Source organism: Trichoplusia ni, chromosome 16 (genome assembly GCF_003590095.1).
Source record: "Trichoplusia ni isolate ovarian cell line Hi5 chromosome 16, tn1, whole genome shotgun sequence".
Taxonomy (NCBI): Eukaryota; Metazoa; Arthropoda; class Insecta; order Lepidoptera; family Noctuidae; genus Trichoplusia; species Trichoplusia ni.
This window is the reverse complement of record NC_039493.1, coordinates 4,680,904-4,694,996: the sequence shown is the minus strand read 5'-3', so window position 1 is coordinate 4,694,996 and position 14,093 is coordinate 4,680,904. Positions and strand designations below refer to the sequence as shown.

Sequence of the window (14,093 nt, the reverse complement as noted above, 5' to 3'; positions counted from 1 at the left end):
TTCAAGCGAACCTCCAAAGGTCCAAACTTGCAACTACAGAGCTCCACATGGCGGCCCAGCGGAAAGACGTAAGGATAGCTCTCGTTCAGGAACCCTACGTAGGAAGAACGGAATGCTTCAAGCAAAACGCAGGCACACAAGTCATCCAGTGCACCCTGGGCAGACAGAAACCTGTCAAGGCGGCGGTAATAGTCTTCGGGGACGAGCTGGAGGTCATTCATGACCCTCAGCTGGTCACCGAGAACATTGCAGCCGTATTAATAAAGGTTGGGGCAATCAAGTTTGCGGTCCTGTCGGTTTATTTCGAAGGCGACCAAGATATAACACCATACGTAAACACAGTCAAACATATACTCACAAGAACACAAAAATACACACCCAACGTCATTGTAAGAGGAGACGTGAACGCCTGGAGCCAGTGGTGGGGGAGTAACTCCGAAGACCACCGAGGCGCAGAGTATAATTCAATTATCAGCGAAATGGAACTCTATATCCTCAACATCGGACAGACTCCCACCTTCGAGACGTACAGAGGGGATAGGTTGTACACGAGCATCGTCGATGTAACCGTGTGCAGCATGTCCCACCTGAACAGGATCGAGGGTTGGAAAGTAGACCGAAGCCTGACGTCATCGGACTACAACGCAATTACCTTTGCCATACGCCTGGAGAAACCCTTAGAACCCTTAAGGCCCACCTCCACGCGTATCTATAACACCAAAAAGGCGAAATGGTCCGAGTTTAAGGAGCACCTAGAACAGCTCCTTGAGGAAAAAGGCATAACTCTGTCCAGAATCCAAAATACAGAAACAACGCTGCAAATGGAGACCATAATCAGCGAATATACTTCTGCCATCCATCAAGCTTGTGAGAAAGCAGTACCCAAGCTTAAGGCCCGCAATTTCGATTCCAAGCCACCCTGGTGGTCCCCTTCGCTGGAGGAACTCCGAAAGGATGTCCTAAGGAAGAAGAGGAGAATTCGGAATGCGGCCCCTTCACGTCTAAACCACACACTTCAGGAGTACTACATGACGAAAGCAAATTACAACTCACAAGTCACAGACGCAGCCACCACAAGCTGGAAAGAATTCTATTCCACACAAGACAGGGAAAGCATGTGGGACGGGATTTATAGGTTCTTAAGGAAGACAGCGAGGCGAGAAAACGACGCGCTCCTTACCAACACAACGGGTGAAACCCTGAGCCCAGAGCAATCGTCGCAATTACTCGCTGAGACCTTCTATCCAGCAGACAACAAGATAACAGATACTCCACAACAAAAACATATACGCACGTTGACGGAGCGTAATCCCGGGCAAATAGCAAAACTTGCGGAAAACGACCCACCGTTCAAACCTGCGGAGCTGGAACTGGTAATAAAAAGCAAAAGTCTCACATATGAGCGCGTCGTCATAATAAACACCCGAAGTCGAATCCGGATTCACGACAGCGTCCCTCATGCCGTTATGGCAGTGTCGCGCCATACATCCAGCTGCGTCTATTACACCGACGATGCCAGCGACGCGATAGGCCGTTTCTGCAGGAAAGCCATGGATGCGCCAACAGCCGCAGTTGTCGACTACAACCTTAAGACAGCGATGCAGCACCGAAACATGGCGATCGTGGAGGCGCTGACCGAGCTTCGACAAAATATCAACACCCACTCCCAATCCCAATGACCCCAATCCCAACCCCAAACTGAAATGTGTTAATTGTAAATGTGTAAATGTAAGTCTTAGTTATGTGTATTAATATGTGTTTTATGAATAGCCCGGATAATCAACCTTACCTTTGTCATCATCTACTTGAAGATGCCGACAACGTGAAGAGGGAGGAGGACAGCGTCATCGAACATGGCCACGCAGATGGTGCCGCGAGCGTCGGCTCAAGGTCGACACAGCAACCAGCTCCAAACATCTCCTCAGACTTTTTGTCCACGTTGATTGCACAAGTAGAAGCAAATAAAAGCCTCATCAGTTCGCAGATGGCAGCCAACGGCACATTCAGGTTATCGACCTCAGTAGGAATGGCCTCTCCTACTGTTAAAGCGAGCGGCGGACCGCCGCGACACCCACGACGAGCACTGACGCCAACTTCACGAAATGCACGGCGAGGTTCACCGGATCATCACAGGACGCTGAGGACCTATTATCAGCAGAGGTAGACATTATTGTTCAGTCTTAAAGTTTCGTGTCAGTTGTAAAGGCCGTAAGCCTAGGTTACACGGTGCGAGCTAGCATGCGAGCTGACCGTGTCAGTTACTGAGGTGCAATAGCTCGCACTGTGTGACCGCATCATACGAGTAACTGTTATGTGCGAGTGGGACAGTTGCTCGCAAGCGAGTTACTTCAACATTTTTTGTTTTTACTAGCAACTGGCCTTCCCCCACCACGCCACTCGCACGTCGCTCGGTCGTCAACTCGCATGATTTCGCGAAATGACAGTAGCTCGTACGCTCGGGCCCACGCCGCCGATGCAGTGTTTTTGTAGGTTTCTTGCGTTGACATCAAAATGGCGGAAAAGTGGACATCCGATCAAAATATAAAGTTTGTGGAGCTATACAAGAATCATACGAACTTATGGAATTGTTTGGATCCTAATTACAAGAACAGAGATTTACGTAAAGCGTCGTTAGAACACATCCGCTTGGAATGCAATTTACAAAACATGAATGAAGTTACAAAAAAAATCAAAAATTTACGCTCAACGTATAACCAGGAGTTATTGAAAATTGAAAAGAGCAAAAAAAGTGGATCTGGCACTGATGAGATCTAAAACCATTTAGAAATGGTTCGATTCTATGGATTATATTATGAAAATAATTAATCTTAAAGAAAAGGGAACATCAAGTAATTTGGTAAGTATTTTATTACAAATTATAATTACAAAGGCACAAGGCACGTTCCAAACCAGTCAGGGTCCACAAAATTTACTATCCTTTATTTTTCCCTTCCCTTTTATATTCTAATTACTACTAGGTAATTATAATTACCTAATCATATAATTTTGCCATGCAAATGCTGCGTCGCCATTTGTGTCACCAGTTGTGTAATGTACAAGCACATAAGATGATCTTTATCGTAGTTTCCTCTGTAACTTGAATTGGCTTTCCCAAAACACGAAAACGAGATGCTAGAATGCCGAACCCATTCTCCACAATCCTTCTTGCTCTGCTCAACCTATAATTAAAAATCTTTTCTGCGGTAGTCAATGTATTTTTGTAGGGCTTTAGTAAATACGGTTTTAAAGGGAAGGCATCATCTCCAACTAGAATACCATTTTCAGGCAACAATAAATTGTTTTCTAGATAATATTAAAACACGTTGGATATTTTCCATGAACTATATTTGACAATCAACATAACAGAGACAAACATAGATTACATAGCTACAAGACATTAAAACCTATTTTGATACATACTAACACCCCCACTTATCAAAATAATCAAAACATTTCTGACATAGTACAACACCCACTATATAAATAAACTTAAAATGCTTTACATGTCATTAGTACACCATTTAGAAAAACAGTAGAGTTATACTCATTCCCATACTACAAATACATCACTAGGGTTTTTGACAAGCTCCCAGGCATCATTATCTTCAAATGATTGCAACTTCTCAGCCAAAGCACGTCTCTACTGCTCCTTCTCAGGCCTTTTCAGAGCCTGTGAGATTGAAATCTCCTGAGAAACTGGAACAGTACTGGATACACACAAGTTGCTGAAACCATACCGATCAGGCTGCTTTCCTTGCGTCTTCTGTCTATCATAAGGCTCTGGCTCCTGACTAAGATATACATGTAATGTGTGTTTCTTCACCATCAGTGTATACTGAAGAATCTGAAGAGCTATCACTATGATAATCAAATACTGGAACACAGGATGCCCCCACTGAATCTCTGTTCTCCTTCTCCACGCTGATCTCTGGTGTTTGCACATTACTCTCGTCATCTGGAACCAATATTGCCTCCTGGCTGTTTGCATTATCACCTGTCTCGCTTTCTATCAAAATAACATCTGCTGGTGATAACAGTATCTTTTGAAGGATTACACAATCTCTATCCTTTCACATTCATTCCATATCTTGGCTATTTATATGTGCAAGCCACTTCTGTGCCACAATCTTCCTGTAATTGCAGGAGCTGCCAACATGTAACTTGAAGATTGTAACCTCAACTTGTAAACCCCATCAGTTAAGTCAGCTATCGCAACCAAAGCATCTCTTCCGTCATAAATACATAACAATGCTTTTCTTCAATTATAACCTGGTTACCATTCCTGATAAGCTCGCTAACTGATTACAAGTTTGTAGTCAAAACAGGCACGCATAGCACATTTTTCACAGTTATATGACATTGCAAGTCTGACATGATCTCCACATCTCCTGAACAATCAACCCATTAAAACACGGTGATAGTTTCATGTTTGCAATCCCGTCCTTGTTAACAGTCATATGTGCACTGGCACCGCTATCTGTGTACCAACCCTTCTAACTAAACCTTCCGTTTATAAAAAACATTGAAAACGCATTTATCCGCCATTTTCTTTCATAACGGGCACCACATTTATCATAGTTTTCCATGCCCTTTAGTTTTGGTACACTAGCTATATTCGAGTTCATGGTTTCGCCAGTCAACAAGCGCAAATTATCTATTTTAACAACAAAATAACTGATAAATGCCCAACTGAGCCCATAACCTATTAAAACACGTTGGATATTTTCCATGAACTATATTTGACAATCAACATAACAGAGACAAACATAGATTACATAGCTACAAGACATTAAAACCTATTTTGATACATACTAACAGATAAGGATACAAAGAGCAGTTTTGGAATACCCCACCATCTGCGTTACGACCATATGAGCCTATATCTACATATCTGAAAGTATAATCGTGATCCACAACAGCCATGAGCACTATACTATTTTTTCCTTTGTAGTTATAATATTCACTGCCACAATTTGGTGGTGCTTGAATTGTTATATGCTTCCCATCGATAGAGCCACAACAATTAGGGAAATTCCACCTCGAAGCGAATCCTATTTGGATATCTTGCTATTCTTCCACATTCGGTATCTGAAAAATAAAAGAGTAATGTTAATTTCAGGAACCATATCATCCATCAACGTCAGGAAGCAACGTCGCATCAGCGTCAGGAAGCGAGGAGGCCACGAATAACGTGGACCTTGATGCTAGTGACAATAGCAACAAAGCTGCTCATATAAAAGTGGTAAAGGCACCAAAAACTCTAAAGTTATAGACGAAATTATCATCAGAACGGTCTGACATTCAAGCAGCCGTAAATGAACTCAAAGAACTAAATAGTAGTTTAGTAAACGTGTCTGCCCCGATTACAAGAGAATTAGAAGATGAATGTGATGTTATTGGAAGACATGTAGCACTGCAGCTGAAACAGTTATCTTCGATTGATAGAATTGATGCGACAGATGAAATACAGGCGAAACTCTCTAGATACCGTAAGAGAGCCCTCTGTGGTAGAATTGTGTACACACCTTCTAATTACAGTTCCGAATGTACGCCATCACCACAGCCTACAGTAAATTATGAAATGTCTGCACTCTCTATGCAAGTGGAACAATCTTCACAATCTATACTCCATAATGAATGTACGCTATCACCACAGCCTGTAGCCTACCAGCTTGTAGAGGTCGCTACTGAAGCTTATCAACCTGTTGACCCTACAACATCTGCATTCTCTGCGCCACTGCTGGATCAATTTGAATCTATACCCCAATCTAATGATGTACTTGCTGCAGCAATATCAATCTCTAATATTAAAAAATAACGAACTAAGCTATGTAGTACTGTAGTTATTAAGTATTAATATGTAAAGTTCACGTTTAATATGTACAAAAACTTTACAAAACCATTGTGAATTTGATTATGAATAAAATAAAATACTTACTTTGATATAATCTTTTAGACTTTCATTGATAGCAGCACACACTTCTGGTATTATTTTAATGATGGATGCTTTTGAAACTCTGAAAAATACCGACAACAGTCTACACGATATCCCAGAAGAAAGGTATACTAGGGTTATTTCCAACTTCACCCTCGCAGGTATCGCATCCCTCATTAGTGTATCATCACGTTGAATTTTTGGAGCAATCAAATTTAAAAGTATTTCCACTTGTTCAGTTGTCAATCTCATAACCGCTTTATATTCTCGGGGATCTTCATCATATAGCTCTTTAAATATTGAATTCGTTGCCCCTTTTCTTTGCAGCCAAGTCCTGACCCAAACACTTCTCTTCTTCTTCTTTTTTTGTATAGCTCTTTCAATTTCAACACAAAATATTTTCGTAACTGCTTTTATAGTGGTATGCACTGTGATTAAACGTGTATTTTGCGACATGATACAGACGAACTATGCGAGTACAGTGGTGCAGTAGCTGTCTTCCTGCGACGCCAGCAGTTCGCATAGTGTGACCGAGCTTTGAAATGTTTGAATTGAAATTGCGTGTTCATTATGGGGAACTAATTGAAATCGGATTGGGCGCTAAACGGTACTCTTGAGTCTATTTTGACAGCTGCTTATTGCGGCAATATTACGGTGAGAGTGAATGTTGATTGTGATTTTTCCAATTACTAAAGAGTAAATTTAGGAAATTGTTTTGTGTTTTACGTAGTTTTCTTTGGATAAAAAGTGTTTAATATGGCACGATTAGCGGTAATGTAGTGTTTCGTTAAATTCCCATAAAAAAACAACTGAAACAAAGACGAGATGAGCGTGGGATGATGCGTTATACGGAGAAAGCGTTCTAGATGAATGAAAACGAGTTTAAAGCCAATTATAGGGTGAGCAAGGATTTGTTTCACGAAATATTCGAAAACATAAAGCCTTTTATGCAATCCGCTAAGAGAAGAAGTGATTTATTACCAAATTATAAGGTAAGTAAATAAGTTCCATTTGATGCATGACCTAGCAATGTTATCATGACATTTGTTTATAAGATCAATAGCTTAATAAGAACTTATTTCTCATAGGTTTCAGTGGCATTGTCCTTTTATGCTACTGGGAGTTACCAAAGGCTAGTTGGAGGCAGTTATGGGACCCTAATGAGTCAACAATCTACTTCTCGTTCTATTCGAGAGGTAACAGTAGCTCTTAACCATCCCCTAGTACAAAAGAAATGGATCAAGTTTACTGAAACTCGTCGTGAAAGAGATGCTATAAAACCGAGGTAGATACTGAAAAATACCCAACTCATTTATTGAACTTAATAATGTTTTATGTTCAAAGTGCATTGATTTTACAATAGAAGTAACTATGTAACATGCCTTGTTTCAGATTTTTTGAAAAATTCAACATTCCATCTGTTATAGGATGCATTGATAGCACTCATATAGTCATAATTAGACCATCAAAGAATGAAGAGAGATTTTTTAATCGCAAACATTTTCATTCGAGAAATATTATGATTGTTTGTGAATATTTTTCGCCATCTTTACTGTCGATCAACTTGTTGATGCGATAAGTGCTACTGCCGATATTTTCGTTAAATTCATGTTATTCCGTTGTTACCTTTCTTGTTTCGTTACGTTTAGAGTTATTTGTTATTTGTTTTGTTTTTGTGATATTGACGTTTTCGTGAAATAACATGAGTGAACCTGAACCTGGGCCAAGCAATCAATGCTTGTACTTTTTCTTCGCAGAAGAAAAAACGAGCAAAGAATGTATTCAAACACGTTGAAAAACGTGGCCGCAGGATTCATATCCGTACAAAACTGATATTGTTAATAAAACAGCTGAAGTTATGGGAATTTCACGAGCCCCTGTAAACAGGTTTATAAAAGAATACAAAACAACGGGCTGCCTGAGATCACCTCCAAAACCATCACCGAGAGTGTCGAAGATTGATACATTAGACGACATGGAATTAGGTGCAATACGCCGAAAAGAACACATGTTTTACTTAAATAATGAACTGCCCACCATTGATAAGGTGCTGGAGGCTGTAAATTCAGACGAAACACTGCCTAGTTTTAAAAGGACAACATTTGATAAAGTATTGAAGAAACTGAAATTTAAATACGTCAAACGTAGCCGCAAGTAGGCTCGTCGAAAAAATATCGATACATCGATATATCGATATTATTTTTTCAATGTATCGATATTTTTGAGCGATATTTAATGTTTCGATGTATCGAGGTATCGATATAAAATTACAAGTATTGAAAAGGTATAAAAATCGATATTTTTAATTAAAAATCCTAAAAAAGAATACTTTTTTTATACTAACATTTTTTAACAAATTACATTTTTTTTGTCTTTGGTCGACTCGATTTACTGCGTTTTACTTTGGTACTTAAGTTGGCAACTCTGTCTGTCAATTTTATTTCAGTGTCAGTGTCTGTGCTTCAACTATCCGTCTGTTATCGGTAATTCCGTATTATAACCTCAACGCGAGCGTATTTCTGCCTGCACTTGAGTTGATTATAGTTCTCAAACAATCTAACTAATTAAATCAATAATTAATTCACGTATGTGAACAAAATAATTCGAGCATTCCAGTCATGTCTAGTGTTGTATGGAACTTTTTCAAAAAAATAGACAGACAAAACGTTTCATGTAATGTAATGTGGCAATACGACGAATTTATCTACACATCTTAAAAATAAGCATCACCATGCGTTTTTGCAACTTAAAAATAAAAACTCAACGTCAAGTGAAGTGAATATTACACCAAGAACAAGAACTAGTTCACCTGTTTCGTCTACTAATTCCACTATTACCAATACTAATAAACCTGCTGAGATAGAAAATAACTTCATGGAATTGTCTGAAATTGCGATTTACGATGATACTGGTGTAAGTATTTTATTTGTGCAAGATCAAACGTAGCTTTAGAATCTAAATATCAATTGTTCATAACCAATAACCAGTCAACTAATAATGTGTAATTACTAAAAGTATCGATATCGATAAATTTAAATTTTGGTGTTTTCACTTAACCTTAATACTATTTATGACGACAAGTGTAATGAAATATATACAAAATATTCAATATTTTTTTTCAGACTGAATCCTCCAAAGATGGTCAGAGTAAAGGCTTGTGGAAACAGACTACACTCATAGATATGTTTGAAAGAAGTTCAAGCTATGAAGGTATTTTTTTTGATATTAGATTACTGTTTTGTTTACATTTTAGTTCTATGAGGATGTTCTAATTTTATTATTTTTCTCAATTTAGCAGGGGGTCATAAAACTAGCCAAATAAATCAAGCTTTGATCTACATGATTTGCAAAGACAACATGCCTCTATCTTGCGTAGAAAAATCAGGATTGAAAAGATTTATGAGCGTCATTTGTCCACGCTATAAAATTCCATCACGAACTACTGTAAGCGAACTATAATATTAAATTATTATCTTATCCTTTTTATTTTTAAATGTTATTTTATTATTCATTTCTCATCTATATCTATACTAATATATAAAGCTGAAGAGTTTGTTTGTTTGTTTGAACGCGCTAATCTCAGGAACTACTGGTACAAATTGAAAATTATTTTTGTGTTGAATAGACCATTCATTGAGGAAGGCTTTAGGCTGTAAATTATCACACTGCGACTAATAGGAGCGAAGATACAATGGAAAATGTGAAAAAAACAGGGCAGGTATAAATCATAACTTATATCTTCTACCCACGGGGACGAAGTCGCGGGCAACAGCTAGTTCCAGATAACTGGCCTCATGGAACAACGATACGCCACTACCAAAGCCATTTTAAAACAAAAATTAAGTGAGATAAATAATATTGCTTTAACAAGTGATATATTAACTCTTATTAACTCGACACGAAGTTTCATCGTAGTGACAGCACATTTTCTTAACACAGCTAATAACTGCACTCCTGAGCATGAGATGGTGACATTGACAGCACGAAGAATGTATCAGGTACAGCTTGGCAAAAAAGTCTTGAAACGGTACTAAAATATTTGATCACTGGCAACACTCTTTTTATCAAATGTCAATCATGTCAAGTTAGTACTTGTTGTGTCATAACATAAATCCTCGTGATCGTTTTCATGTTGTTTTATGCGTAATTGCGTTATTTTGGTGATTAAGTGACAAATAGTGTGCAAAATGAATAGGTCTGTCATCCGTAGCTCCGCCAGAGAGATTATTTATAAAGTTTATAAGAGATGTTTAGCAGAATCCGAAGCCGGACAGTATTTATCCGATCTCAACGATGTTTATAAAAGAACTGCCGAAATGACTGGTAAATATGTTTTAATTTAAGTTATCAGATATCATTTGTGTTTTTTAGCTTGCGAAATGTAGAATAAACCTTGCAAATAATAATTGTTTACATTATAATAAATGTCTTCGAATTTGAGGTTATGTTATTGACAATGCGTCTGTAGAGTAGCGCGCTGGAACAAGATTGATACTTTTATGATGATATCATACAAAATATAGACGGTATAAACCCTTATATAAACTTCGACTTTTTTTTTAGGTAAATCTGTCAGTACTATAAGACGAATCGCATTGGAAGGACAACGAAATAAAGGTGTTTTTTCCACACCAGGAAAGCATAGAGCGGGACGGCCTAGAAAAGACTTGGACGACTTTGATTTGTGTGCGATCAGACAAAAAATTCAATTCTTTTACACTGTGAAAAAGATCGTAAGTTTTTTTAAAGCAATTTCGTTTTTTTTAGTTCATAGCAAGTTCCCTGAGACTTTTTGTCTTTTTAGGCGCCAACTCTACGAAACCTGTTACCTGTGGTTAGAGAAGACCTCCAATTTAGCGGAAGCCGTGAACACTTACGAAAAGTTTTAATAAAACTGGGCTTTAAGTACAGAAAATGCCAATCCGACAGACAAGCTCTGATGGAAAAGCCAAATATTGCAGCAAAGCGTGAGGTTTATCTGGAAAAGATTATCGAAAATAGAAATTTACCAGATGACTTGAGAAAGGATATTATTTATCTAGACGAGAGCTATGTCCATACATCCTACAAATTAAAGAAATGCTGGCAATCCATTGACATACATGGAATAAAAGAAAATGTGTCCAAAGGCAAGAGGTGACTAGATGTTTAATCTTAAAGCTTTACAACTAGTATTCTTCATACCATGATTTTGATTAATATATATTGTTTTCTTTTTAGGTATATAATTATACATGCAGGGAGTGAAAATGGATTCGTACCAAATGCTCTTTTAATATTTAGTGGGAAAAATAAAAATGAAGACTACCACTCCGAAATGAATAAAAATAATTTCACAAAATGGGTTACAGAAAAATTAATACCAAATGTTCCTAAACCTTCTATTATAGTAATGGATAACGCCCCCTACCATTCAGTAGTTCGCAATAAAGCTCCCACTTCTGCATCAAAAGTCAGTGAAATAAAGCTGTGGTTGTCAGAGAACAATATACCATTTTCTGATACAACAAGAAAGCCAAATCTGTTGATGCTTGTCAAACAACACAAACCGGAGCCCATCTATGAAATAGATGATCTTTTAAATAGACATGGTCACACAGTTGTAAGGCTCCCACCTTACCATTGTGACCTTAACCCAATTGAACTAGTGTGGGGCATTGCAAAACAAAAAATTGCATCGCACAATGTCGGATCTGTTGACATCAAGGTATTTTTTACAGCAATTAAAAAAATGTTAAAAAATGATTTATAGTATTTAATGTCATTTATTTTTATTTCAATAGGCAGTAGCTGAACAAGCGTTTCAGAGTATATCTACTAATGACTGGAGAAATTCATGCCAACACGTCATGAAAATAGAGAGAGAATATTACGAACGGGGGCGAACTCTGTATGACGATATTGAAAGAATTATCATAAACCTTCAAGATGAAAGCAGCAGTACTGAATCAAGTGAAGATAGCCAGCAGACTGTTGATGAAGACTCGCCCCAAAATTCTGATGAAGACTGTTCTGGCGTGGAGTATTTAGATGAAAGCATTTTTGATTCTGATTAACATAAAATATGCAATTGAATTAATAAAACTTTTACACATTACATTCAGTTAATTTTATTGATGAAAACATGAAAAATGCCTACGTTTTTAATTGATTATCATTACTCCCATGCTAAGATTTTCTCCTGTATCGTTGATGCAGTTACAGACATAATATGTAGATCCACCCAGAACGCAACAAACACTTGTCGATCACACATATATTATAGTCTCACTACATAATATATATACAGAAGATATTCTAATGAACACTATATTTCATAAAACATCTTCATATATTTTAATTTTCAATAATTAAATTAATGTATCAAAACCGTTATCGTCGTACTATATAGGGTGGCAACATGCACGATAGTGGCGCCGCTATTATTTTCACGACTTTTTTGCCAAGCTGTAAGTAAAGTATAAAATAAATGCATCAAATTATAAAAAATAAAATAAATAGTTAATTATAATAAATTTAATAAAGTGGACTAATATTGGTCTTCTTTCCTGCAGGCGCACACAGCTGATTATATAAAAGAATGCTTTGAAAATATTACCGACGAGTTTACAATAGAAAAGGATCGCATCTTATCAATTACCACTGATGGTGGTGCTAACATGGTTGCTGCAGTGAAGAAATTTTTGGAAGATGGAAAAAGAATTCCTTGCATGGCGCATTTGCTGAATTTAATAGTGGATGGCGCAACAAGAGATAATGCATCAGTTCTTCAAATTGCCAATCGTGTCAAAGCCATTGTTACAATATATTTTAAACAATCTGTGAACGCAATGGACGATTTGCGAGCAGAACAAGAGGGACAAAAGAAAGAAGGAGAAGTGTTAACACTTATACAATCAGTAAGCACAAGGTGGAATTCTTGTCTTGATATGTTGGAAAGATTCAACACATTATCAGCTATTGTGGCTAAGATTTTAGCAACTAGGCGGAATGCACCTGATATGATAACTTCTTCAGAGTTAAGTGTCATACGAGATCTGATAATATTGCTTACCCCATTTAAGCAAGCTACTGAAGAAATTAGCGGCGATCAGTACGTGACTTCTAGTTTGGCGATTCCCATTGCAAACTTACTTCAGAAAGGACTTGAAGAAGTAAAACCTTTCACCGAATTTGGTGTTGCTGTTCAGAAGAGTTTGCTAAACTTAGTTATTGCCAAACTAGAACCACTAGAGCGACATTTACATCTTGCTATAGCAACAATTTTAGACCCTCGCTTTAAGCGTATTCATTTTAATTCAGCACTAGCTGTTTCCACTGCAATAACCGCATTGTCAAAAGAAATACGTTTAGAACATAGACGTAGAGGACAACTTTCGCCTGAACTCAGACCCACAACCACTACCATAATTCCAAATTCAGAAAATTCTTCGCCGTCGTTGTGGTCCGGACATGAAAAAATTATGATAAATATTGCTGCAGCAGCCTCCAGTTTACTTTCAACCAGTGATGGTATGCCTAGCGAACTAAAGCAATATCTAGATCAGCCTATAATACCCAGAAAAGAGAATCCAATAAAATTCTGGTTTGACTGTCGTCATTTTACCCCAGTCCTTTCCGACATAGCCCTGAAGTATTTAATATCGCCTGCGTCCTCGGTTTCCTCAGAGAGAGTGGCATCCGCTGTAAATCTCGCAGTAACAAATAACAGAAGTCGGCTTACAGCCGAGCATATAAACCAAAGGGTTTTTCTAATGTCAGTATCAGATAAAAATTGGTTTAATTAATAAATATTATAAATAATTAATATTTTTTATTGTTGTCCTTTTTTTGAAAAAATTAAAAATGATGTCTATTGATTAGTATTTATCTAGTAATGTAAGATGATTGAAGTAGATTAGGCTAAATATTTTTTTTTCCTATCACACCGATATATCGATATATCGATATTTTGAAATAAAAATATCAATATCGATATTGATATATTCAAAAATTATCGATACAATATATATCGATACTTTATTGCATTTACGACATCCCTAGCCGCAAGAGTGCACTCATTGACAGAGATGACATTGTGTTATGGCGCATCAAATATTTGAACACCATAACAAAATTAAGGAATAAAAGCAAAACAATTTGTTACACGGATGAAACT

The 14,093-nt window shown here is 37.5% G+C and overlaps 1 protein-coding gene and 1 long non-coding RNA gene across 3 annotated transcripts; one reads left to right on the top strand and one right to left on the bottom strand.

Annotated features, from left to right (window-relative positions):
* Window positions 1-4,816: 4,816 nt before the first annotated feature.
* LOC113501773 lies at window positions 4,817-6,026 on the bottom strand. Its single transcript, XR_003401314.1, has 2 exons — window positions 5,939-6,026; window positions 4,817-5,088 (listed from the first exon to the last, which is right to left on the bottom strand). It is a non-coding gene; the product is annotated as an uncharacterized LOC113501773 (long non-coding RNA).
* Window positions 6,027-8,780: 2,754 nt separating this feature from the next.
* LOC113501772 (zinc finger BED domain-containing protein 1-like) lies at window positions 8,781-13,753 on the top strand. 2 transcript variants are annotated; one of them, XM_026883013.1, is made up of 6 exons: window positions 9,292-9,379; window positions 9,718-10,258; window positions 10,499-10,668; window positions 10,740-11,071; window positions 11,156-11,642; window positions 11,719-12,032. In XM_026883013.1, the coding sequence occupies exons 2-6, from the start codon at window positions 10,123-10,125 to the stop codon at window positions 11,989-11,991; spliced, it is 1,398 nt and encodes a 465-aa protein (XP_026738814.1). In that variant the 5' UTR covers window positions 9,292-9,379; window positions 9,718-10,122; the 3' UTR covers window positions 11,992-12,032. The 2 variants fall into 2 exon arrangements, with proteins under 2 accessions (XP_026738813.1, XP_026738814.1); XM_026883012.1 differs by lacking the exons at window positions 10,499-10,668; window positions 10,740-11,071; window positions 11,156-11,642; window positions 11,719-12,032 and adding exons at window positions 8,781-8,848; window positions 9,058-9,145; window positions 12,490-13,753 and having other exon boundaries at window positions 9,231-9,379; window positions 9,718-9,933.
* The last annotated feature ends 340 nt before the right edge of the window (window positions 13,754-14,093 follow it).